A 25,906-nucleotide genomic window follows, 5' to 3' on the forward strand; every position below is an offset into this window, starting at 1 on the left:
ATTTTCTTCTTCGACCATCCTCTAGCTATTTGGGGTCTTTTTTGATTCCATATAAATTTTAGGATTATTTGTCCCATTTCTTTGAAAAAGATTGATGGCATTTTGATAGGGATTGCATTAAATGTGTAGATTGCTCTAGATAGCACAGACATTTTCACAATATTTGTTCTTCCAATCCATAAGCATAGAACATTTTTCCATTTCTTTATGTCTTCCTAAATTTATTTCATGAGTACTTTATAGTTTTTTGAGTATAGATTCTTTGCCTGTTTGGTTAGGTTTATTCCCAGGTATCTTATGGTTTTGGGTGCAGTTGAAAATGGGATAAGCTCCTTAATTTCTTTCTTCTGTCTTGCTGTTGGTGTATAGAAATGCAACTGATTTCTGTGCATTGATTTTATATCCTGACACTTACTGAATTCCTGTACAAGTTCTAGCAGTTTTGGGGTGGAGTCTTTTGGGTTTTCCACATAAAGTATCATATCATCTGCAAAGAGTGAGAGTTTGACTTCTTCTTTGCCAACTCGGTTGCCTTTTCTTTCTTTTTGTTGTCTGATTGCTGAGGCTAGGACTTCCAGTACTGTGTTGAATAGCAGTGGTGATAGTGGACATCCCTGCCATGTTCCTGATCTTAGTGGAAAAGCTCTCAGTTTTTCTCCAGTGAGAATGATATTCGCTGTGGGCTCTTCGTAGATGGCTTTGATGATATTGAGGTATATACCCTCTATCCCTACACTTTGAAGAGTTCTGATAAAGAAAGGTTGCTGTACTTTGTCAAATGCTTTTTCTTTTTTTTTCTTTTTTTTTTTTTTTAAGATTTTATTTATTTGTCAGAGAGAGAGGGAGAGAGAGCGAGCACAGGCGGACAGAATGGCAGGCAGAGGCAGAGGGAGAAGCCGGCTCCCCGCCAAGCAAGGAGCCCGATGCGGGACTCGATCCCAGGACGCTGGGATCATGACCTGAGCCGAAGGCAGCCGCTTAACCAACTGAGCCACCCAGGCGTCCCTGTCAAATGCTTTTTCAACATCTATTGAGAGTACCATATGGTTCTTGTTCTTTCTTTTATTAATATATTGTATCACATTGATTGATTTGCAGCTGTTGAACCAACCTTGCAGCCCAGGAATAAATCCCACTTGGTTGTGGTGAATAATCCTTTTAATGTACTGTTGGATCCTATTGGCTAATATTTTGGTGAGAATTTTTGCATCTGTGTTCATCAAAAATATTGGTCTGAAATTCTCCTTTTGGATGGGGTCTTTGGTTTGGGGATTAAGGTAATGCTGGTCTCATAAAGTGAGATTGGAAGTTTTTCTTCCATTTCTTTCTTTCTTTTTTTTTTTTTTTTTTTTTTTTTTTTTTGGAACAGTTTCAGGAGAATAGGTACTAATTCTTTAAATGTTTGGTAGAATTCCCCTGGGAAGCCATCTGGCCCTGGGCTCTTGTTGGGAGATTTTTTTTTTTTTTTTAAGATTTTATTTATTTATTTGACAGAGATCACAAGCAGGCAGAGAGACAGGCAGAGAGAGGAAGGGAAGCAGGCTCCCTGCTGAGCAGAGAGCCTGATGCGGGGCTTGATCCCAGGACCCTGGGATCATGACCTGAGCCAAAGGCAGAGGCTTTAACCCACTGAGCCACCCAGGGGCCCCTTGTTGGGAGATTTTTGATGACTGCTTCAACCTTCTTACTGGTTATGAGTCTGTTCAGGTTTTCTGTTTCTTCCTGGTTCAGTTATGGTAGTTTATACGTCTCTGGGAATGCTTCCATTTCTTCCAGATTGTCAAATTTGCTGGCATATAGTTGCTCATAATATGTTCTTTTTAAAAAATATTTTATTTATTTGACAGAGAGAGATCACAACTAGGCAGAGAGGCAGACAGAGAGGGGGGGGAAAGCAGGCTCCCCACCAAGCAGGGAGCCCGATGCGGGGCTCGATCCCAGGACCCTGGGACCATGACCTGAGCTGAAGGCAGAGGCTTAACCCACTGAGCCACCCAGGTGCCCCTCATAATATGTTCTTATAATTGTTTACATTTCTTTGGTGTTGATTGTGATCTCTCCTCTTTCATTCATGATTTTATTAATTTGAGTCCTTTGTGTTTTCTTTTTGATAAGTCTGGCCAGGGTTTATCAATCTTATTAATTCTTTCAAAGAACCAGCTCCTAGTTTCATTGATTTGTTCTACTGGTCTTTTGGTTTCTATTTCATTGATTTCTGCTCTAATCTTTATTATTTCTCCTCTCCTGCTGGTTTTAGGCTTTCTTTGCTGTTCTTTCTCTAGCTCCTTTACGTATAGGGTTAGGTTGTGTACTTGAGATCTTTCTGGTTTCTTGAGAAAGGCTTGTATCACTATATATTTTCCTCTCAGGACTGCCTTTGCTGTGTCCCAAGGATTTTGAACAGTTGTGTTTTCATTTTCATTTGTTTTCATGAATCTTTTCAAATTTTCTTTAATTTCCTGGTTGACCCATTCATTCTTTAGTAGGATGCTCTTTAGCCTCCATGTATTTGGGTTCTTTCCAACTTTCCTCTTGTGATTGAGTTCTAGTTTCAAAGCATTGTCATCTGAAAATATGCAGGGGATGATCCCAATCTTTTAGTACAGGTTGAGACCGGATTTGTGACCCAGGATGTGATCTATTCTGGAGAATGTTCCATGTGCACTAGAGAAGAATGTGTATTCTGTTGCTTTGGGATGGAATGTTCTGAATAGATCTGTGATGTCTATCTGGTCCAGTGTGTCATTTAAAGCCTTTATTTCCTTGTTGATCTTTTGCTTAGATGATCTGTCCATTTCAGTGAGGGGGAGTTAAAGTCCCCTACTATTATTATATTATTGTCAATGTAGTTCTTTGATTTTGTTATTGGTTTATATAAATGACTGTTCCCATGTTAGGGGCATAGATATTTAAAATTGTTAGATCTTCCTGTTGGACAGACCTTTAAGTATGATATAGTGTCCTTCCTAATCTCTTATTATAGTCTTTGGCTTAAAATCTAATTTACCTGTGGGCGCCTGGGTGGCTTAGTGGGTTGGGCCTCTGCCTTTGGCTTGGGTCATGATCTCAGGGTCCTGGGATTGAGCCCCGCATCGGGCTCTCTGCTTGTTGGATAGCCCGCTTCCCCTTCTCTCTCTGCCTGCCTCTCTGCCTACTTGTGATCTCTGTCAAATAAATAAATAAAATCTTTAATGAAAATCTAATTTATCTGATATAAGGATTGCTACCCCAGTTTTCTTTTGATGTCCATTAGCATGGTAAATTGTTTTCCACCCCCTCACTTTAAATCTGGAGGTGATTTGGGGTCTGAAATGAGTTTCTTGCAAACAGCATATCGATGGTTTCTTTTTTTTTTTTTTTTAATTCATTCTGATACCCTGTGTCTTTTTTTTTTAAGATTTTATTTATTTATTTGACAGACAGAGATCGCAAGCAGGCAGAGAGGCAGGCAGAGAGACAGGAGGAAGCAGGCTCCCTGCTGAGCAGAGAGCCCGATGTGGGACTCGATCCCAGGACTCCGAGATCATGACCTGAGCCGAAGGCAGCGGCTTAACCCACTGAGCCACCCAGTTGCCCCTACCCTGTGTCTTTTGATTGGGGGCATTTAGCCCATTTACACACAGAGTAGCTATTAAATGATATGAATTTAGTGCCATTGTATTGCCTGTAAGGTGACTGTTACTGTATATTGTCTCTGTTCCTTTCTGATCTCTTACAGGCTCTCTCTTTGCTTAGAGGACCCTTTTCAATATTTCCTGTAGGGCTGGTTTGGTGTTTGCCAATTCTTTTAGTTTTTGTTTGTCCTGGAAGTTTTTTTTATCTCTCCTTCAATTTTCAATGACAGCCTAGCTGGATATAGTATTCTTGGCTGCATATTTTTCTCATTTAGTGCTCTGAATATATCATGCCAGAACTTTCTGGCCTGCCAGATCTCTGTGGATAGGTCTGCTGCCAATGTAATATTTCTATCATTGTATGTTATAGACCTCTTCTCCTGAGTTGCTTTTGGGATTTTCTCTTTGTCACTGAGACTTGTACGTTTTACTGTTAGATCACAGGGTGTGGACCTATTTTTATTGATTTTTGTGCGGGGTTCTCTGTGCTTCCTGGATTTTGATGCTTGTTTCCTTTGCCAAATTAGGGAAATTAGGGAGAGCAAATTAGGGAAATTAGGGAAATTTTCTGCTATAATTTGCTCCAATATACCTTCTGCTCCCTTTCTTCTTCTGGAATCCCAATTATTCTAATACTGTTTTGTCTTATGATGTCACTTCTCTCTCAAATTCTCCCCTCTTGGTCCAGTAGTTGATCTCTCTCTTTCTCTGCTTCTTTATTCTCCATCATTTAGTCTTCTGTATCACTAATTCTCTTCTGTTTCACTTATCCTAGCGGTAAGAGCCTCCATTTTTTTTTTTTTTTTTTTTTTTTAGATTTTATTCATTTATTTGTCAGAGAGAGAGGGAGAGAGAGCGAGCACAGGCAGACAGAATGGCAGGCAGAGGCAGAGGGAGAAGCAGGCTCACTGCCGAGCAAGGAGCCCGATGTGGGACTCGATCCCAGGATGCTGGGATCATGACCTGAGCCGAAGGCAGCTGCTTAACCAACTGAGCCACCCAGGCGTCCCAAGCCTCCATTTTTTATTGCATTAATAGCTTTTTTTAAATTTCAGCTTGGTTAGATTTTAGTTTTTATTTCTGCAGAAAGGGACTCTCTAGTATATTCCATGCTTTTTTCAAGCCCAGCTAGCACCTTGATGATACTCGTCATTCTGAACTCCAGTTATGACATACTACTAAAGTCCGTATTGATTAGGTCCCTAGTCATTGGTACTGTCTCTTGTTTTTTTGTGGTGAGTCTTTCTGCCTTGTCATTTTATCCAGATAAGAATAGATGGATGACAATGTGAAGTTCAAGGCTAATGGTGCCTCAAACGGTGGGGGTCATGGTATAATTAATGCAGATGGAAGGAGATGATAGATATATCCTGGCTAGTTTGCCAGAGATCCAGGGAAAGAGCTGGCAAGAACATGCTTTGGGTCAGAATGAATCTCAAACCAATTTTGGGAACCTGGGGGAGTAACCCTTCCAGGGATCCTTGATTTGATTGGATCAGTATCTGAAAGAGTTTATGCCTCCTGAAGTGTTGAAAACAATAACAATAGGGCAAGCAGCTGGTGATTGGTAGAGCCCAGCTGCCCCACATGGTCAGGGAAAGACCCAGAGAAGCTTCCCAAAGCCACCAGCCCAGGATGACGGGGCATATCTAAGGCCCTGTGCTCCCTTCCCGGGCTCTGCACTTGCTGGAGGAAGGAAAGGGATAAACCGAACAAATCATCTAGCCAGTCACTAAACAGAAATAGACCCCAGGCGGGGACCAGCACCCAGAGTTGCCACAGTTGCTATCTGAAATGTCCAGGTGCCCACAAAAAAATAGGAGCAAGGTGAAGAAATGAAAACAAGACCTGTATACCAGCAGGGGTGGGAGGAGACAGAAACTGCCAGGGAGTGACCAGAGAGGCTGGGATGAACAGACACAGCCTTCAGAGTAGCTGCCACAGGGGCACCCACTTGGGTCAGTTGGTTGGTTGAGCATCCAACTTGATCTCCAGGTGGTGAGTTCAAGCCCTGTACTGGGCTCCACATTGGGCCTCAGAGAGATGTTTCATTTGTTTATTTATTAAATTTTAAAAAAGGTTTTATTTATTTATTTGACAGAGAAAGACAGTGAGAGAAGGAACACAGGCATGGGGAGTGGGAGAGGGAGAAGCAGGCTTTCCACCGAGCAGGGAGCCTGATGCAGGACTCAATCCCAGGACCCTGGGATTGTGACCTGAGCCAAGGGCGGATGCTTAACCCACTGAGCCTCCCAGGTGCCCAGGAAATGTTTTAAACACATACAAAGCATTTAATATCAGAGGCTGGCAGATAACAGATGCTCAGTGAGTGTTCATTCTCAGTATGGTGCTGTAAGAGGAAAGCCCATTTCACAGAAAGGCAAATTGAAGCCTAGACGGGTAGAAACTTGCTTAGCATCACACAGAAAATTTGGTCTCATGATCTTCATAGTTTTTGAGACCCAGGCCAAAGGTTTAACACGAGAAGGGCTCAGTATTTGCAAAGTACAGTAGGTCATAACTTTCTACCCTCCCCCCCCTTTTAAAGATTTATTTGAGAGCGAGTGCGCACATGAGTGGGTGGATGGGAGGGGCAGAGGGAGAGGGAGAATTCTTAAGGGTACTCCCCAGCGAGGAGCCTGATCTAGGGCTCCGTCCCAGGAGTCCCAGGACTCCAAGGTCATGACCCAAGCTGAAATCAAGAGTTGGCCATTCAACTGACAGAGCTGCCCAGGTGCTCCTAACTCTTCTCCCTTTCAAACCCTCCCATGGGGCCCCTGGCATCCATCTCAGTTAAGTGTCACTCTTGGGCTCAGGTCATGATCTCAGGGTCCTGGAATCAAGCCCCATATTGTGCTCCCCACTCAGTGGGGAGTCTGCCTCACCCTCTGCCTCTGTCTTCCCCCTCCCCCCCTGCTCATGCTCACTCTCTCAGAAATAAAATCTTAAAACAAAAAACAGAAAACAAACCCCCAAACCCAACCCTTTCATGATTCAAAATAAGGTGTGTACCTGACCTAATGGTCTTGGACCAATGTCAGAGTTCTGGTGCTGACAACGTGCTAGGTTTACAGCTGAGGCTGTCACTGGGGAAAGCTGGGTGGGAAGGATACAGGATATGCTCAGTATCTATTAGTTTTACTCAGTTTCCTATGAGTGTTACATATGAGTGTCTCATTATTTCAAAATAATAAGACAAATATTTAGGAAGCACCTCCTGCAAACAAGGCAGGCCCTGTTCTAGGAGCCTGGGATTCAGCAGTGAATGAGCCACAAGTGGTTAAGGGCCAGGACGCCCGAGCCTGACCGTTTCCATGTGGATCCCGGCAGTGTCACTTCCTGTGCTCATAGGGGTAGCACTTTGCACTATATACTTGTAAACTCGGTTATTTTGGCTACTATGGTGCTTTTTCTCCAGATCACCCAGTTACCCCGGTATTCAGAGAGCCTGCTCTGCCCCAGGCAGGTTCTAGCACCTTTGGGAATCCTGCAGATTTCTGGGCCTCCTTCGTCATCTCTGACCCCTCCAGCCCTGGCCACCCTGGGCTGTCCTTGTTTGGTATGTTTCCCCATTGGACAGGGAAACTGATTCCTGGACCAGGGCTTTCCTGATGAGGGCTGACCTCGGAATCACTCAGCATAGGAATGTGCGCTCCGCAGGCGCTCAAGAAATAGGTACCGAATGGATGAATGTTTAGCGACAGTGAGGAGAACACTGGAGCAATGTCTGTGTTCCTTACCTTGGAGGTGGCGTTTAGGGATGGGAATTTTTAGGTGAGATCCACAGGTCTCTCCCACCTGGTCCCTGGCCCAGAGCAATGGAACCTTCTTACCCCGTGGAACATGATGTCACAGTGCCCCCTTGTGGTCATCTCGCATGTTAGAATCCTGGTGTGGGTGAGGCTTTCCCTGCCCAAGGAAGGAGGACCGGGCAGGAGCCCAATCCCCCCTCCCCCATCCCCTGTTACCCGGGGGGGCCCCCCCTGCCCCCACCATGAACAACCAGGCAAGGGTCCCTCCCCCCTCCCCAGGCCGGGTCTTGACCTCGGCCCGGGCTTCGACCCCAGTCAGGACCTCGATCCCGGTCCGGACCCCAACTCCTGCCTGGGCCTCAACTTCGGCCCAGACACCGAATCCTGTCCAGATCCTGACCCCCGCCCGGACCCCGACTCCGGTTCCCACCCGGGCCTGGACCCCGACTCCCGTCCGGACCCCGACTCCCGTCCGAACCCCGAGCCGGGCCTGGACCCCGACTCCCGTCCGAAACCCGATCCGGGCCCGGACCCCAATTCCTGTCCGAAACCCGATTCGGGCCCGGACCCCGACTCCCATCCGAACCCCGACCCGGGCCTGGACCCCGACTCCAGTCCAGACCCCAGCCTCGGCCTGGTCCCCGACTCCCGCCCGGACCCCATCCCGGACCCCATCCCGGACCCCGACTCCCGTTCAGGCCCCAGCCTCAGCCTGGATCCCCACTACTGCCCAGACCCCAGCTTCGGCCTGGACCCCGACTCCTGCCCAGACCCGGGCCTCAGCCTGGACCCCAACTTCTGTCCAGACCCCAGCCTCGGCCTGGACCCTGACTCCCGTTCGGACCCCAGCCCGGACCCCGACTCCCGTTCAGGCCCCAGCCTCAGCCTGGATCCCCATTACTGCTCAGACCCCAGCTTCGGCCTGGACCCCGACTCCTGCCCAGACCCAGGCCGAGGCCTGGCCCCCGGCTTCCGCCCAGACCACCGCCTCAGCCTGGACCCCCACTCCTGCCCAGGCCCCGCCCCAAACTCCAACTACCGTCCCAACCCTGGCCCAGACCCCGACTCCCATCCACACCCCGGCTTCCGCATGGACCCCGACCCCTGCCCAGACTCAGGTTTCGGCCTGGACCCCAACTCCTGCCCAGACCCCAGCCTGGCCCCCACCTCCGGTCCTGATGCCGACCCCGGCCCAAACCCCGACTCCCGTCCAGACCCCAACCCCGGTCTGGAACCCCACTCCCGTCCGGACCCCAACTCGGGCACGGATGCTGACCTGGGTCCAGACCCCTATTCCGGCGCAGACACCTACTACAATCTGGACCCCGCCTCCGGCCCCTGCCCCAACCCCAGTTTCATCCCGGGTCGGGGTCGAGATCACGGCCGCTGTCCCTGTATTGCAATCCTTCCCGGACTCGGTCCTACCTTTGGATCAGCCCACGGAACCCGCTTCGGAACCCGCTTTGTCGCGCGACAAGGGTCTTTCGCGGCCGCCTAGTGTGAAGCACTTTCCATCCGTCACCAGTGAATTCGGGTTCAACCGAGAGTCCATTCTTGTCCACACTCCATCCGCCACTGATTTACTGCGGCTCACCCTTGGCTCCACCTCGAGGACCGACTCCTCCGCCACAAAGTTGACAGATTCCACTCCCGAGTCTGTGCCGGTGCCCATCCTGGGGCCCGGCCCGTTAGCCCCCACCAGCGAGAACTTCCCAATGGACAAGAAGATCCTGATTCGAGTGATCTACTGGTGAGGGTCGTCCTGGTGCACGCCGGCCTACCTCCCTGTGGGGGAAGGCTAGAGGGGGTGAGGGGGCAGGGCGGTGGGGCTTTGGGGATTTGCTAGGAGGGGGAAGGGAGGGAGTCTCAAGTCCCAGTCTTGACTCCACCTGCCATGCTCACGGGGGCTGGAGATCTGGGGCTTCACATCCCTGCTCTGAGCTTCCCCTTCACTCATTTATCCATTTTTGGAGTGTGCTGCCCCCCACGGACTGGGCCTATGCCGGGGATGGAGCGCTGACCCCAGCCCCTTGCTTTTCTCCCCAGGCCTAGCTGGGCCTTGCAGATGCGAAGCCCACCGGGGAACACTGGGAGTGTGGGAATTTCAGACTGTCAGGGATGGCCTTTCCCCAGATGAGAAGATGGCCTCTAAGTGAAGAGCTGGGGCATGGGGAAGGGATCTAGGTAAAAGGTGGGGGAGGAGGAACCCAGCTACAAAGGCCAAAAGAGGTTGGCTTCTGTTCTCTTTGGTGGTCTCAGAGCTGAGTCTCTGTGTCTGCGGCCCTAGTAACAGCAGTGACCTTCCCAGGCTGGGGCCTGGTCTCTCCCTTCCATCCCCATCCCCCTCTCCTGCTTTAGAATGTTCTCTCCCCCTTGTCTCTTCCCAGTTTCACTCTTCCCCCCATTTCCTCTCCCTTCCCCACTCCATTTCTCTGTGCCCAGACAGTCTCTCCCCACAACTCAGTGTCTTTCTCCTTTTTCTTATGTTTCCTCATCTCCCCCATCTCTCTCTGCCCTTCTCCCCCTGGTTTTAAAAAGATTTTATTTATTTGACAGAGAACACAAGCAGGGGGAGAAGCAGGCAGAGGGAGAAGCAGGTTCCCTGCTGAGCAAGGAGCTGGATGTGGGGCTCGATCCCAAGCACCCCTGCCCTTCTCCTTTCCAGCTCTTTCTCTGACTCCATGGATTCATTAATTCACTAATTCATTTATTAAGCACTTACCTCGTGCCAGGCCCTGTCCTTGGCACTAGGGACACAGCAGTGAATAAGACTGAGATCGTTGGGAGTGCCTAGTGGCTCAGTTCTTTAAGCATTTCTTTCCGTTCAGGTCACAATCCAGGGTCCTGGGATGGAGTCCACATCGGGCTCCCTGCTGGGCTGGGAGTCTGTTTCTCTCTCCCTCTGCTGCTCCCCAGGCTCATCCTCTTTCTCTCGCTTGCTCTTTAATTCTTAAAAAAAAATCTTTGTCCTTATGGCACTCACATCCTTGTGATCCTTGTGTAGAGAGGGTGGGAATGAACAATAAATATGAAACATAGTAATTATATAGCATCTTAGAAGGTGATCAGTGTTAATGGCAGAAGGCAAGGGGGCGGTCATAATTTTAGCTGGGGTGGTCAGGATGGTCTTCCTGAGAAGGTGATGTATGAGCAAAGACCTGGAGAAGGGGAGAGAAGGAGCTGTGCAGATACCCGGGCTCTGCAGAGAGAACAGGTGGTGCAAAGGCCCTGAGGCAGGCATGCCTGGAGTATCGGAGGCGGTCCCTGTGGCTGGAGCAGAGCAGGCTCTGTGGAGGAGGAGACGGGGCAGAGCCGGTGGGGGCTCATGGACCATGCAGAGGACTGGTTTTTTGCCCTGGGTGAGCTGCCACTATGGGAGGGTTCCAAGCAGCGGAGGGACGGGATCAGACTGTTCCCAGGCTCCCTCTGGGCTTGAGGAGATACTGATGCAGTGTCTTCCCTCCATCTCTCTCTGCCCTCCCTCCAGCGGCCTCTGAAGCTATAGCCTTCGGGTAAGTAGTTTTGACTTTGTAGGTGGGTGGCGGGGGCCGGGGGGGGGGTGGTTTGGACATGAAGTCTAGAAGGAGGTCCGGTTTCTCCTCCCTCCAAGACCTGTGACCCTATGCTCCCCCCTCCTCTCTGCAGTTCATTCTACTGAGAAAGAGTCTGGAGCAGCAATTTCCAAATCGTCTCCTCTTTGTGAGTGGCCTGCCTGAGGGGGGCAGTCAGGGCTGGGAGATTCCAGGGGCTTGGAGGGGAGCTCTCACCTTCCCCCAACCCCCCACCTTCCCTCTCCAGCAGGAGGAAAGAGCTGCCCAGGCTACGGGGGAGTTCGAAGTGTTTGTGGATGGAAAACTGGTCCATTCAAAGAAGGTGATTCTGGCAAGGGGCCCAGACAGGGCGGGTGGGCCGCAGTGCTGGGATCCCCTGGGGGTGGGAGACCTACATGTCCGTGCTCTTTCTCCTCTGTGCCCAGAAAGGTGATGGCTTTGTGGATGAGGCTGGGCTGCAGAAAATTTTGAGCATTATCGAGGAGGAGATCAGCAAAAGGTAGCAGGTGACCGGCTGGAGGTGAGATCAGGGAGGTGAGGCGGGGCTGAGGATGGGGGGGGGGGGTGGGTAGGTAGGGGGCAGGGCACTGAGAGTCAAAGGTGATTTAGTCACTGTCCTAGCTCAGCCCAGCCTCCCTGTTTAGATCAGGACAAGTCAGCTCTACCCTTCTCTGAACCTCATTTTCATCCTCTGTAAAATGGGTTTGTTGAGATGCTCCCATAAGACGCCTCACTTAACATAATAAATTTACAAGGCTCAGAGAAGGGCTCAGTGGGATATCGGCTAATTTTCTTCCAAAAGAACTTAAGGATCCTTCTTTCCTTTCTTAGCTCCTAGTTGTAAAGCTGTACTATCCAATAGCAGGCCGATGCTTTGCAATTTACAATTAAGTTAATTAAAATGAAATACAATATTTGGAACACCTGAGTGTCTCAGTCGGTTAAGCGTCTGCCTTTGGCTTAGATCATGATCCCAGGGTCAGGAGATCAAGTCCCAGGGCAGGCATCAGGCTCCCTGCTGAGCAGGGAGGCTGCTTCGCCCTCTCCTATTCCCCCTGCTCCTGCTGTCTCGAGCATGCGCTGATAAATAAAGAAAACAATAATCTTAAAAAACTGCAGTTATTAGTCACACTGGCCACATTTCAAGTGCTCTATATGCACATGTGGCTACTGGATTGGACAGCACAGAGGATACAGAATCCATCACTGCAGAAAGTTCCACTGGTATTGGAATTGGTATAAGGTATTAAACCATATGCACAATAATTTATTTGCCGCCAATACTGGATTTTATTTTTTGCCACCGATAATGATTTTTTATTCATTTAAAATATTTATGTACATAATCTCTATATATCAGTGTGGGGCTCGAACTCACAACCCTGAGATAAAAAGTTACATGCTCTTTTGAGTGAGCTAGCCGGGTGCCCCACATGCTGGACTTTTTTTCCCCCCAGGTAGTGCATTTGTAAAACCACTTACTATACATACACATTTGCAAGCTGCTACAGATTTAATACTTTTTTTTTTTTTAAAGATTTTATTTATTTATTTGAGAGAGAGAGCATGAGCGAGGAGAAGGTCAGAGGGAGAAGCAGACTCCCCATGGAGCTGGGAGCCCGATGCGGGACTCGATCCTGGGATTCCGGGATCATGACCTGAGCCGAAGGCAGTCGTCCAACCAACTGAGCCACCCAGGCGTCCCCAGATTTAATACTTTTAATCTGTTTATTTTTTACAAAAAGTTGTCACCTTTTTGGGGCATAAGTGATGTGTAAGAGACAGTACATAATGGTTATGCATGCAGCTTCTGGGGTCACAGAGACTTAGATTCAAACCCTGGATCCACCAGCCACACAAAGCTGAAGCGGGTGATGTTAGGCGTTGTGAATTAAAGGCCAGTCAAGGGCGCCTGGGTGGCTCAGTGGGTTAGGCCGCTGCCTTCGGCTCGGGTCATGATCTCAGGGTCCTGGGATCGAGTCCGACATCGGGCTCTCTGCTCAGCGAGAAGCCTGCTTCCCTCTCTCTCTCTCTGCCTGCCTCTCCGTCTACTTGTGATCTCTCTCTGTCAAATAAATAAAGTCTTTAAAAAAAAAAAAAATAAAGGCCAGTCAAAACCCTTCTTCAGGGACGCCTGGGTGGCTCAGTTGGTTGGACGACTGCCTTCGGCTCAGGTCATGATCCTGGAGTCCCGGGATCGAGTCCCGCATCGGGCTCCCGGCTCCGCAGGGAGTCTGCTTCTTTCTCTGACCTTCTCCTCGCTCATACTCTCTCTCACGGTCTCTCTCTCAAATAAATAAATAAAATCTTAAAAAAAAAAAAACTTCAGTGACAGCTGCTGTTATTGGAATAAGTAATGACTATTCTTATTATAACAGAGAACCCGGTTCAGTTTGGCTTAAGAAAAAAAATTGGCTCATGAGAATAAAGGTCTAGAGGCTAATTAGCTTCAGGCATGGCTTGATCCAGGCACCAAAACATTGGCCTTGGGAATCTGACTCTTCTTTACTCCACGTTCTGCTTTTTTTCTGGGCTAACTTTATTCTCAGACAGGCTCCCCCACATGGTGGCATGAATCCTGAAGAAAGTTCCCATTGACCTGGATTAGGTCACATTTTCCTTCCAGAATCAATCACTGAGACCCAAGGGAACATAGTGCTCTCATGTGGCCATTCCCGGACAAGGGGATGGAGTTGGTCCCCCCAAACCACATGAGGAAGAGGGATAAGGAGGGAAAAAGTTGGGTGGACCAGAACGACAATCAACATTACAAATCTGGAGGACGGATAATAGTTAAGTCAGTGTTGTCTGGCTTCAAATCCCAGCTCTGCTGTTTATTGGCTGTGTGAGGTAAGGCAAATGCCTGCACCTCTCTCTGCCTGTTTCCTCCTCTGTAACCCAGAAACTATGACAGCCTTCACCTCCTTGGATTTCATTTGTTTTCAACAAATATTTGCTGAGTACCTACTTTGTGCTGGATATTGTTCTAGGTCCTGGGGACATGGGACAGTGAACAAAACAGTAAGAACCCTTGCCCTAGGGAGGTTGATATTCTAGTGTTGGGACAGCCAGGCAAGGCAAACAGAAGATTAAAAGTAGTGAGAAGAGAACAAAGCAGGAAAGGAGTGGGGGAGGGCTGGGAGTTTTGTGCAATTCTGAATTGAGCAGCGGGGGAAGACCTTATTTGGAAGATGGTATTTAAACTGAGGGGCCCCTGGGGGGCTCAGACTCAAAGGTCTGCCTTTGGCTCAGGCCATGATACCCGGGTTCTGTGATGGGAGCCCCAGGTGGGCTCCCTACTCAGCAGGGAGCCTGTTTCTCCCTCTCCCTCTGCCCCTTCCCCACATTGTGCTCTCTCGCTTTCTCTCTCCCACCCCCAAAAAACTTTTTTTTTAAAATCTCTAAACACTTGAAAGAAGGGATTGAACCATGTGCATATGTGAATATCTGGGGGAAAGTATTCCAGGCAGAGGGAGGAGCAAGTGCAAAGGGTCTGTGGTAGGAATGTGTCTGGTGTGTTTGAGAAACGGCAAGGAGCCTCAAGTGGGAAGCATTACTATGGTGCCTGACACCTAGTAAACCCTAATATAAATGCTATTTTTAAAAATACAGTTGTTATTTTAAATAACTTTATTGTATTTTAGAAATTTTTCTCTCTTTCTCTATTTCAGGAGCCTCAGCAGGATGCCGGGAAGGGCTGAAATGTTGCCAAGTCAGGTCCTTTCCTGATGGTGGCTGGGGCTGGGGGTGGGTTGGGGAGGGGAACAGGGAAATACATACAGTCTGCCTCCCTGTGTTCTGGTATGACGGTGTCTAATGTTGGCCCACTCTCTCCTGAAGTCTGTGGCAGTCGCCTGTTCCCGGCTCCCGGCATCGGCAAGGGTCTGGACTGGGGGTGGGGGAAGGGAGGGCAGCTTTGAAGAGAAGCCTTCGCCTGTTGCTCCCTAGGTTTGCTCCTGGTCATCTAACCTCAGGTCCTAGAATCCCTGTGTTGGGAGGGGTCTCGGGTGACCTGGGGTGAGGGCCATGTGTGGATTCGTGGGACATCGATGGGCCCCCTACTCTGCACTTGGTGCCATGGAGTCACTGGGCAGGAGCCAAGAGGTCACTGCAAAGTGTGGGAGTCAGACCTTTGCTGTGACCTCCAATAAGGGACCCTGCCTCTGGGAGCCTCAATATTCTCCTCTGTAAAATGGGGATCCTAACACTACTTAATCATGGAATTCTCAAGGCCTGGCACAGAACAAGTAGGTTTCATTTGGAGTGGTGTTCTCTACATGTAACAGCAAACCAGACCACCAGTGGCTCACACAACAGGACCAATTAGTAGTTTTTCCCGTGAACTGGTAGGAGGGAGCTGGGCTCACACACATTTCACTGTTGCGCCTTTCCCAGCTCACCTCCCTCCCCTCCAGCTTGCCTGTCGCCCCACTACCCTCTCCTGACCTCTTCACTGATAATGCTCACAATTTTCTGTAGCCTGGCCTCATCCCCAAAGCCATCACCTTTCTGGGCACAGAGGGGAAACATCAGGGACTTGTAGGTTCCCCCCACATCCTAGTACCACCCTCTATGTCAGAATCCCCTTCTTCGGGGGCGCCTGGGTGGCTCAGTGGGTTAAGTGTATACCTTTGGCTCAGTTCATGGTCCCAGAGTCTTGGGATCGAGTCCCGTGTCAGGTTCTCTGCTCAGTGGGGAGCCTGCTTCTCTCTCTCCCTGCTGCTCCCACTCCCCCTGCTTGTACTCTCGGTCAGATAAATAAATGAAAACAAAACAAAAAAAACCCCTTTTAAGAATCCCCTTCTTGGGGGGTACCCTGGGTGGCTCAGTGGGTTAAGTCTCTGCCTTCGGCTCAGGTCATGATCTCAGGGTCCTGGGATCGATCTCCACATCGGGCTCTCTGCTCAGCAGGGAGCCTGCTTCCCCCTGTCTGCCTGCCTCTCTGCCTGCTTGTGATCTCTGTCAAATAAACAAATAAAATCTTTAAAAAAAAAAAAAAAAAGAATCTCCTTCTTGGAATGGACCAGCTGTCCAGTCACAAACACTTCAGACGGGGCGGGTATGCCCTCCTCCTGGGGAGGGGATGGTGTGGGTGGGGAGAGGATGAGAGCTCCCGGTTTGGCTCAGCCCCATGTTCGGCTCCAGCGGAAGAAGGGGGTACAGACGCAGTGCAGGCCCCTAACAGGGTCTGCCACAGCACAGAGGCTGCGATGCGGTGGTCGCTGGAGAGACGGCAGACACACTGCCCGCACTTCCAAAGTGAAGCTCTGGGCCTTCAATGAGTCTGGACTCTTTCTAGTCCTGACCGTGATTAGCCTCTTCAACTGGGGGTGGGGCAGACCTGGAGGACCCTAAAACTTACTAGCTAAGAGAACAGACCCTGGAGTCAAATCCCTACCTGAATTCGAATCCCGGTTTTGCCACTTCCTAGCTCTGGCATGAACTTCACTTCCCTGTGCCTCAGTCGCTCCATCGGTAAAATGGGGGATGTAGTAGCACTGACCACCTAGGGCTGTTGAAAAGAGTCCGCAAGTTAAGTGTGTGAAAATCCCCGAAGAGTGCTTCCTGGCACAGGGACTCTGTGCACGTTAACTTTCTCAGGGCATACCTGCTTGCAAGCGCGTAAGTCCTGCCCCGAGAATCCAGCGCAGTCAGTCTGTCTGCAGAGCCCCGCGCTGCCCACCGCACTGTATGGCCCAGATACGAGCGTGAGAGGAAGGCAGCATCCAGGACTGGTGCCTCAGTAAATTCAGAACATTCTCCTGCCGCCCGCAACCCCGCACCCTGACACGAGGTGGCAACCATGAGAGACCCCCTCCCAGCCCTTGTCACAAATTTATGCATTTCCCCACCTTCATTTATCCACACCTGCCTCTTCCTGCACCAGGGATGAGAGAGCAGCTCTTCTGAGCTGGTAAAAGCCCCTGGTCTTGGGGTACAGTACAAAGAGGTTCCCTTCCCCCCTCCACCTTTATTTACTCAGCAGCTTTTGGTGACATCAGCACTCTGAGCTTGATGTCTCCAGCCGGAAAGTGAAGACGAGGATTTGGCCATCCCGGCTGTGGCAGAGACCGCTAGATGTCCCTCAGTCTCTGTCCTCCTCGACTTCCTGAGAGTCCCCAGCTGAAGACTACACTTCCCAGTCTCCTCTGCCACCAGGCATGGCCACATGACTAAGCTTGGGCAGTAGGATGTGAGAAAAGGGAGGTGTGCAGTTTTTGGATTGTGCTCTTAAGGGAAGGGGTGCCAGCCATGCTTTTGTCTGGAATGTGGACTCTTGATGGTGCACCGTCCTTAAGAGCCAGGGAAGGAGTCCATGGGAGCGGAGGAAGGAGACAGCAATAATGGGGAACAGTTACAGGAGGGAAGAATAAGCTTCCTTACTGTTTTGTTTTTTAAAGATCTTATTTATCTGGGGGCATCTGGGTGGCTCAGTGGGTTAAGCCTCTGCCTTTGGCTCAGGTCGTGATCTCAGGGTCCTGAGATCGAGCTCCACCATCAGGCTCTCTGTTCAGCAGGGAGCCTGCTTCCTCCTCTCTCTCTGACTGCCTCTCTGCCTACTTGTGATCTCTCTGTCAAATTAAAAAAAAAAATTCATTTATCTGATAAAGAGACAGAGCATGAGTAGGGGGAAGGCGCAGAGGGAGAGGCAGAAGCAGGCTCCCCACTGAGCAGGGAGCCCCACCCGGGGCTGGATCTCAGGACCCTGGGATCACGACCTGAGCTAAGGGCAGATGCCTAACGACTGAGCCACCCAGGTGCCCCCAATATTTACTTTTTATGGCAGGCAGAATCTTAAGATGACCCCCAATGACGTGCACTGGCGTCATTTCATATAACCCCACCTTCCCTTGAGTGTGGGTGGGACACGTGAATAGGACAGGCTATCACTCCCAGGACTATGTCACATTAAATGACAAAAAGGATTTTGCCTCGTGAATTAGTCAAACCTGAGACTACCCTGAATGGGCCGGACATCAGGTGCGTAGGTGCTATCTACACCAGTTCCAGCTCTCTGCACACCAGCTGGGTGTCCTACAGGTCAGTCCAGTGCTGACACTATCTCCGGGAGTTGGTGTCAGAGCCCACAAGGGAAGGACACAGTCCCATGAAGCTGCCCACGCTGTGGATGCCACCCCTAAGTCCCAGGTTGTCGCCGGCATGTTTGGCCAACTGGCTATCAATTCAGGGACTCCCACAGCTCCTTCCAAGTTGGATAATTTACCAGAATGAGTCCGGAGCAGCCAACTGGGAGACAGACAGGGCACAGTATGCTGGAAGGGGCACGGAGCTCCCAGTGGCTCAATGTGTTCACCCACTTGTGGAATCTCTCTAAACTCTTGTCTATGGAGGTTTCCTTATGCAGACATGACTGATGACATCAGAGGCCGTGGGTGATTCACTCAGCCTCCAGCTGCTGTCCCTTCCCCAGAGGCTGGGGTGGGGCTGAAAGGTCTGAGCTTCTAATCAAGGCTTGCTTGGTCCTCATCCGGGAGCTATCTATGGGGCCACCAAGTCACCTCCTTAGAACAAAAGACGCTTATCAACAAAAGACACTGATCACCCTTATCATTCAGGGAATCCCGGGTGAATTTCAGGAGCTCTGTGCCAGGAACGGGGGGGGGTGGGGGGGGTGGGGGCAAAGACCACATACCTAGTTACACCATAAAGGCTATTTCTGCTTTGAGGTGAAAGGATTCTCAGCTGGGTGCTTGCTCCCAGGGGTGCCCTGCGCCCATCCATTTCTGGAGAAAGGACCGTATTTTTCCCTTTCCTTGCAGAAAACAATAGGTATGGGTAGGTCTTGGTGACAGGAGGAAACGGAAACCACTTAGTCATTTTCATTAGTGGGCTGAGAATGACCTACTTTCCTTCTCTGTGTCTTCCTCTCAGTCCCTGAAGAAAACAGAGCCTTACCCACGACCCTAGTTACATCCAGTTCGGAGCTGGCAGTCCCAGTGCCATTTTTCCCGGGCACCCTTCCCATGCTCGGATGATCTGCGGGGGAGCATTTCTCCAAACCAGCTGAGTCGGGGACTCTGCTAGGCGATCATATACGCGGATTTTCATACAAGAAAACTTAACTTGGTCACGTGACAACATGCATTTACATATTCTAAGGGACCCGTGTTGGTCCAGGAACTCTAGATTCTGGTGTCCCCTCCTCTGAAATTCCAAAAGCGTATGTGTTTAACCCCTGTTAGAGTTCATCACCAATAAAGATTGTGGAAGGAACAAAGTGGGAGTATCTTCAAGGAGAAACAGAGCATTGAGTAATAAGCCCCGGGGTCTCACAGAAAACTGTCAAAATCAGATTGTGAACCCCAGGAGTCTGACCACCCAAGTGATGCTGTTAATATCCACCCTCCCCAAAGCCCTGGTCCTGCTCCCCTGCTGATAGGCTATTCCCCACTTTCAGGTCAGTGCCCTTCAGTGGGAAGAACACAGGATTGATTGATTGATTGATTATTTATTTATTTATTTATTTGACAGAGAGAGATCACAAGTAGACGGAGAGGCAGGCAGAGAGAGAGAGGGAAGCAGGCCTCCTGCCGAGCAGAGAGCCCGACTCGGGACTCGATCCCAGGACCCTGAGATCATGACCTGAGCCGAAGGCAGCGGCCTTAACCCACTGAACCACCCAGGCGCCCAAGAACACAGGATCTTAGACGGACCTGGAGCCTTCTAAGCCTCCGTGTTCTTTTCTGGGCAAATGAAGGGACAAGAGGTCTTCGGAGTGCTTTACAACTGTGGATGTCGGAGTTATCACGCTGCTTCCTGTTTGGGCAGCAACCTGCCATTTCTGTCTCAGGCCAGATCCTGGAAGAACTCCTGAGAATAAGCAGCCTCCAGGGTAACCTGATAAGCAGAAACTCCAGGCCTTGACCTTGAGATACACACCGCACCAGAGAAATCGAAAAGGCGCCTCACGGGTCGGGGCGTGTATTTAGTGCCTGCCGCCTCCGAGTCCTTCTGTCACCAGGAGTGCAAAGAAAGGCACCCGATCAAGAAAGCCAGTGACTCCAAGTCCGCAAGGACATGTCTGTCTTCTAAGTGCCTGCAAATCCACCTCTCTTCAGGGCGGGGAAAAGGAGGGAAAGTGGCAACCGGACCCTCACCCTCACCACCCCAAGCACGGGGCCCCGACTGTCACAAAGGAGATGCTACCAAATCTTAACAAGATGATTCCAGTGGGTCTTAAAGTGTTCCAGAATTTAGGAAAGGAAGGCTTCCCTATTACTTATATGATGCGAGAACATTAGTATCTAAAAATAACAAATATGGCACAAGAAAAGGACACAGCAACTTCACTTACAGAATTCTAACGCCAGCCTCCTTTTTAAGGAAAAAAAAAAAAAGAAAGAAAGAAAAGCAGAGGGGCGCCCGGGAGGCTCAGTCAGTTAAGCATCTGCCTTCGGCTGGGATGGTGATCACAGGGTCCTGGGATTGAGCCCTGCATCAGGCTCCCTGCTCAGTGGGGAGCCTGCTTCTCCCTCTCCCTCTCCCCCTGCTTGTACTCTGTCAAATAAGTAAATAAAATCTTAAAAAAAAAAAAAAAAAAAAAAAAAGAGAGAGAGGGAAATCCAAAGCACATTAAAAGGATTATACCTCAGGGCGCCTGGGTGTCTCAGTGGGTTAAGCCTCTGCCTTCGGCTCAGGTCATGATCTCAGGGTCCTGGGATAGAGCCCAGCATCTGGCTCTCTGCTCAGCGGGGAGCCTGCTTCCCCCCGCCCCCGCCTGCCTCTCTGGCTACTTGTGATCTCTCTCTCTCTCTGTCAAATAAATAAGTAAATACATCCAAAAAAAATAAAAACAAAAACAAAATAAAAGGATTATACCTCATTTGTAAATAAAGATCATTTGAAGAATGCAAACATCACAAACTATCAGTATTATATTAAAAATAACCCTAGGTTCACTGAAGAGTCTGAAAAGGACTTTGACAAAATTCAATCATTCTTTGTAAAACACACGTCCCCAGAGGGACAAATGCATACGTGAAGTATTTCCACAAAATGGGGAACAAGACAAGGATGCCTGTCTTTCACATAATTTTACAGTCAACAGAAGGAACTGGAATTTATAAGGAGAAAAAAGTTTTAGGTAGAAAAAGATAAAGAGACAATATTTTCGCTATTTAATAAGACTTGTTTTCCAACCTAAGAGAACCACATGAAATACTTCTATAAACAATTAAGAGAATTCAGTGTGGTAACAGGCTAGCAAGTAAGTATGTAGAAATCAATTCCTTTTTTTTTTTTTTAAACCAATTATTTTCAAACACACAGGCAAACTTTCAGAAAATATAACAGAAATAATCCTCGCTTACATAGGAAAAACAAAAAAAGGTAAATGTATGTAGGAATACATAACTAGATCTGTGAAAGGCCTGCTTTAGGAACATTCATTTGAGGATAAACAATATTCCTTTGAAGGACACAAAGGAAATCTTTTTTAAAAATATGGGAAAATAGGGGTGCCTGGCTGGCTCAGTTGGTGGAGTGTGGGACTCTTGGGTTCGGGGTTGTAAGTTCAAGCCCCATGCTGGGTGTAGAGATTAAAAAAAAAAAAATTTTTTTTTTTTTTTTTAAGTAAAGGGAAAATAGACCATTGGGATGGGAAGACTCAGTTTGTTTGTTTTTTAATAAGATTTTATTTATTGATTTGACAGAGAGACACAAACAGAGAGGGAACACAAACAGGGGGAGCGGGAGAGGAAGAAGCAGGCTTCCCGCTGAGCAGGGAGCCTGATGGGGGCTTGATCCCAGGACCCTGGGATCATGACCTGAGCCGAAGGCAGCTGCTTAAGGACTGAGCCACCCAGATGCCCCAAGTCTCAGTATCTTAACGATAGCAGTTACTCCTAAATTAACTGCTGTGTCATTCTAATAAAAAAGCTTTGCTTGAGGAGCACCATGATCTCCCGGTTATGGCATCCAGTCTCCAGCCAGGCTCCGTGCTGGGTGTGGAGACTGCTTGTTCTCTCTCTTCCTCGCTGCCTGGCCCCCACACTCTCTCTCTCTCTCAAAAAAAAAAAAAAAGTTTTGTTTTGTTTTTTAAATATTTTATTTATTTAACAGAGAGAGAGAGAGAGAGCGAGAGAGCGAGAGAGAGTATAAGCAGGGGGAACAGCAGGCAGAGGGAGAAGCAGGCTCTCTGCTGTGCAGGGAGCCGGATGCGCAACTCGATCCCAGGACCCGAGGATCATGACCTGAGCCGGAGGCAAACGCCTAACAACTGAGCCACCCAGGTACTTCTCAAAAAAAAAAAAAAAAAAAAAAACCAACAACAACAACAACAAAAACTTTTCCTAAAACAACGTAAGCTGACTTTGAAGCTGACTAGTAAGAGAAACAAAACAGCCAGAGACACTCTGAAAAAGAAGTGTAACAGGGTTAGCATTACCAGATTTAAAACGATGTAGTCAGAAAATGAAAAGATACCTAGAGGCATCTTTAAACAAAGTTAGTGGGGAAAAGCTGGACTGGTTATTCACTGGTGTTAGAACAACCAGTAGCCACCTAAGAAATAAATTTTGTGTCCTTACCTCCTACAGGATAAATTCCAAGAGGCAAAGACTCAAATAAACACCAACTACACACACCTCCTCCAAGAAAACCTTGAGATTCAAAATCTTCCCCCTTTTATTTATTTATTTATTTATTTTAAAGATTTTATTTATTTATTTGACAGAGAGATAGATCACAAGTAGGCAGAGAGGCAGTCAGAGAGAGAGGAGGAAGCAGGCTCCCCACTGAACAGAGAGCCCAATGCGGACCTCGATCCCAGGACCCTGGGATCACGACCCGAGCTGAAGGCAGAGGCTTTAACCCACTGAGCCACCCAGGCGCCCAAAATCTTCCCCCTTTTAAAAGAAAACAGCAAACAAAAGCAAAAAACAAAACAAAACAAAAAACAAAAACCCCAACAACTCCATACCAAAAGGCTCTCAGGATAACCAAATGCAAATGACCAACTGGGAAAACACACCTGTAACTCACATTACAAGCTACTGTATCATATCACTGTTACACAAATAGCCCTGGAATCAACACGGAAAGGACAAAATTCTTCAGGAGAGAAATGGATAGAAGCTATGAACAGTTCATGGAAAAGCGAATACACAGAACTCTCAGAAAAGATTTTCCAATCCTAAGAGAGAAGCAAATTAAAACTCATGCTGTCGGGGCGCATGGGTGGCTCAGTGGGTTAAGCCTCTGATACTTGATTTCGGCTCAGGTCATGATTGAGCGCCTGGGAGTCTGCTTGAGATTCTCTTTCTCCCTCTCCCTCTATTCTCCCTCCCCCTGCTAGCGTGCACACGCTCGCTCTCTCTCTCTCAAAATAACATACTACCTTTCAAGTATATAGATTGGCAAAATCCAGATCATTGGTGGCTTACTATGTCGGCGAGACTAGAAAGAAAAGTCCTCCAGTTGCTGGCAGAAGTGGAATGTGGTACAACACGTACGGAAGGCAACTTCGCAGGATCTGTAACATTTCAAATGAGTACCTTTGGCCCAGAATTCTCAATTCTGTAAATTCACACTACGGGTATTATATATAACAAAGAATCTAAGAAGCTGCTGATTATAAGCTGCTCCATCATTTTATAAAAGTTAAGGGAGGGGCGCCTGAGTGGCTCAGTGGGTTAAGCCTCTGCCTTCCACTTGGGTCGTGATCTCAGGGTGCTGGGATCGAACTCGGCATCGGGCTCTCTGCTCAGCAGGGAACCTGTTTCCCAACCCCCTCCCTTGCCTGCCTCTCTGCCTACTTGTGATCTCTCTCTCAAATAAAATCTAAAAAAAAAATTATAAGAAAAATTAAAAGAAATAATGCTGTATTATATCGTCAGGGGGCGCCTGGGTGGCTCACTTGATTAAATGTGTGACTTCAGCTCAAGTCGTGATCTCAGTGTCCTGGGATCAATCAAGTCCCCAGTTGGGCTCCCTGCTCAGTGAGCAGTCTGCTTCTCCCTCTGCCCCTCCAGTCCCTGCTTGTGCTCTCTCTCTCAAATGAATAAATAAAATTGTTTCTTAAAAAAGATTTATTTATCTGACAGAGAAACAGATCACAAGTAGGCAGAGAGGCAGGCAGAGAGAGAGGAGGAAGCAGGCTCCCCTTGGAGCAGAGAGCCCGATGTGGTGCTTGATCCCAGGTCCCTAGGATCATGACCTGAGCCGAAGGCAGAGGCTTTAACCTACTGAGCCACCCAGGTGTCCCAATAAATAAAATCTTTAAAAAGAAATCTAAAGCAAAAGATGGGGAACCACTCAAAGGCCCATCAGTAGGTTCCTGGATAAGTAAATTACAGCATAACCAACCACAGAATGAAACAAAATGCAGCTCTAAAAAAGAATGAGGAAACCTAGTGGTTTGGAAGGATCGTCAAGATACGTTCTTACTAGAAAAGCAGCTTATAAATCAGTAAATACACCAACTTTTGTGAAGAAATGAAAAAACAAAAAAACAAAACAAAACAAAACAGAACAAAAAACCCCCCAAACACCCAAATTCGCATTTGCTTGTGTGTACATAAGGACACTGCAAGGACAGAAGAGGCACCTACAGATGTGGGTTGTGGTACTGGATGGAGGGGACAGGGAGGGAAGGCTTTTCAGCATATATTTTACTTTTGGGGATGTGTGAATACTCTGCCAAAAAACAAAACAAAACAAAAAAACCCACCTTAAGTAAAAATTAAAAATTTAAGAAAAAAATCGAGAAACTTCAGAAACTCTCGAACACATAATTTATCACGTAATATATACAACAGTTACATTGTTTGCCACTTGAAATGCCTCAGAAAACACAAAATCGCCTTAGACTAAAACTTGACGCGAGGAGAGCGCAAATTCTGACAATTTCAAGTTCTCTTCCGGGGGCTTCCAGTCTGTCTATAGGATAACTCAGCTGTGACTCCTTCTTGCTACCAAGAGTATCTGACCATTTCTCTCCTCATCACCGGCTCTATTATGGCCAATATTTCACACCGGGTCTCAATTGCATGAAACCTCTCCTTCACGTTGGGGAAGCAGTTTTTCAAAGACATTTCCACCACCACGCAGGGTCAAGAATCTGTTATCAGTCGCAAACCCAAAATCACAGAAGTCACGAGGCTTTGAATCTTTTCTGTCTCCTTCCTGATAAACCTCCCTCCCCCCCCCCCCCCCCCCCGACGAGGTATCGCCCTTATCTCCCATACAAGGACTTCTTACAACGCTACGACACCGCCGGCGCAAGTCTCGCTCCCCTGCACGCAGGTCCGTCGCCAGACTATTCCCTACTGATAAACTTATCACAACCGAGTTCTTCTATCAGAGGGTTGATAACCTCAGACGCGGTGAGAGCTATAGTAAACGTCAAAATGTCAAAATCCATCCTGTGGGGATTCCGCTGATACTCGGCATCGAACGCGGCTTCCCGGGCTCTGCAGGCTTCCACAAACCTCCTGCGGCGTTCTTCCAGCTCCTGGATCCTGCCCGGGGCGATCGGGTAGTGTTCCAGATAGTGGCGGAGGAACTGCTGGTAATTAATTCCTAAAACACTAAGGGGGTGACGCAGGCGGAGGTACGGCAGCGCAGCCAGGCCCGGACCGTTCGCGGGCCGGGAACGGAGTCTGGCCTGCGCGCCCTCTTCCTCTGCCGGCCCCGCCAGCTCGCGGTCGACCGCCGCCTCGCGGGCTTCCCCGGCCGCCGCCGCCGTCGCCGCCACCGGACCTTCTCCGGGTTCCGCAGGCCGCGCCAGGGCCGGCTCCCGCCTCCCGCCGCCTACCTCCGCCTGCCGGACGTCGCGGTGGCCATTCGCCGCGTCCGTCTGCCGGACACTGCTGTCGGCGGGCAGTTCGGACATCTCGGACCGCGGGGGCAGCTCAGCCGCTCCCAGAAAAATTGCGGTAAAGGGACAGCGCGACTACGGGCGTGCAGCTGAGTGCGCATGCGCCAGCGCCGTGCGCGCCAGGAAACGCAGCGCGCGAGCCCGTGTGCG

At 49.0% G+C, this 25,906-nt stretch overlaps 2 protein-coding genes across 5 annotated transcripts; one reads left to right on the forward strand and one right to left on the reverse strand.

Moving 5' to 3' along the window:
- Positions 1-7,494: 7,494 nt before the first annotated feature.
- On the forward strand, positions 7,495-14,713 carry SELENOV (selenoprotein V). 4 transcript variants are annotated; one of them, XM_047712295.1, is made up of 8 exons: positions 7,495-7,987; positions 8,066-8,148; positions 8,323-9,116; positions 10,854-10,878; positions 11,012-11,065; positions 11,165-11,239; positions 11,343-11,437; positions 14,589-14,713. In XM_047712295.1, the coding sequence occupies exons 1-7, from the start codon at positions 7,609-7,611 to the stop codon at positions 11,418-11,420; spliced, it is 1,488 nt and encodes a 495-aa protein (XP_047568251.1). In that variant the 5' UTR covers positions 7,495-7,608; the 3' UTR covers positions 11,421-11,437; positions 14,589-14,713. The 4 variants fall into 4 exon arrangements, with proteins under 4 accessions (XP_047568251.1, XP_047568250.1, XP_047568249.1 ...); XM_047712294.1 differs by having other exon boundaries at positions 7,495-7,819; positions 7,946-7,987; positions 8,066-9,116; XM_047712293.1 differs by having other exon boundaries at positions 7,495-7,814; positions 7,905-7,987; positions 8,066-9,116.
- A 9,944-nt stretch (positions 14,714-24,657) lies between these two features.
- Positions 24,658-25,872, reverse strand: LOC125089843 (EP300-interacting inhibitor of differentiation 2-like). Its single transcript, XM_047712312.1, has one exon. It carries the CDS (start codon positions 25,769-25,771, stop codon positions 25,196-25,198), a length of 576 nt encoding a protein of 191 aa, XP_047568268.1. The 5' UTR covers positions 25,772-25,872; the 3' UTR covers positions 24,658-25,195.
- Positions 25,873-25,906: the final 34 nt, after the last annotated feature.

Source organism: Lutra lutra, chromosome 17, assembly GCF_902655055.1.
Source record: "Lutra lutra chromosome 17, mLutLut1.2, whole genome shotgun sequence".
NCBI classification, from domain to species: Eukaryota; Metazoa; Chordata; class Mammalia; order Carnivora; family Mustelidae; genus Lutra; species Lutra lutra.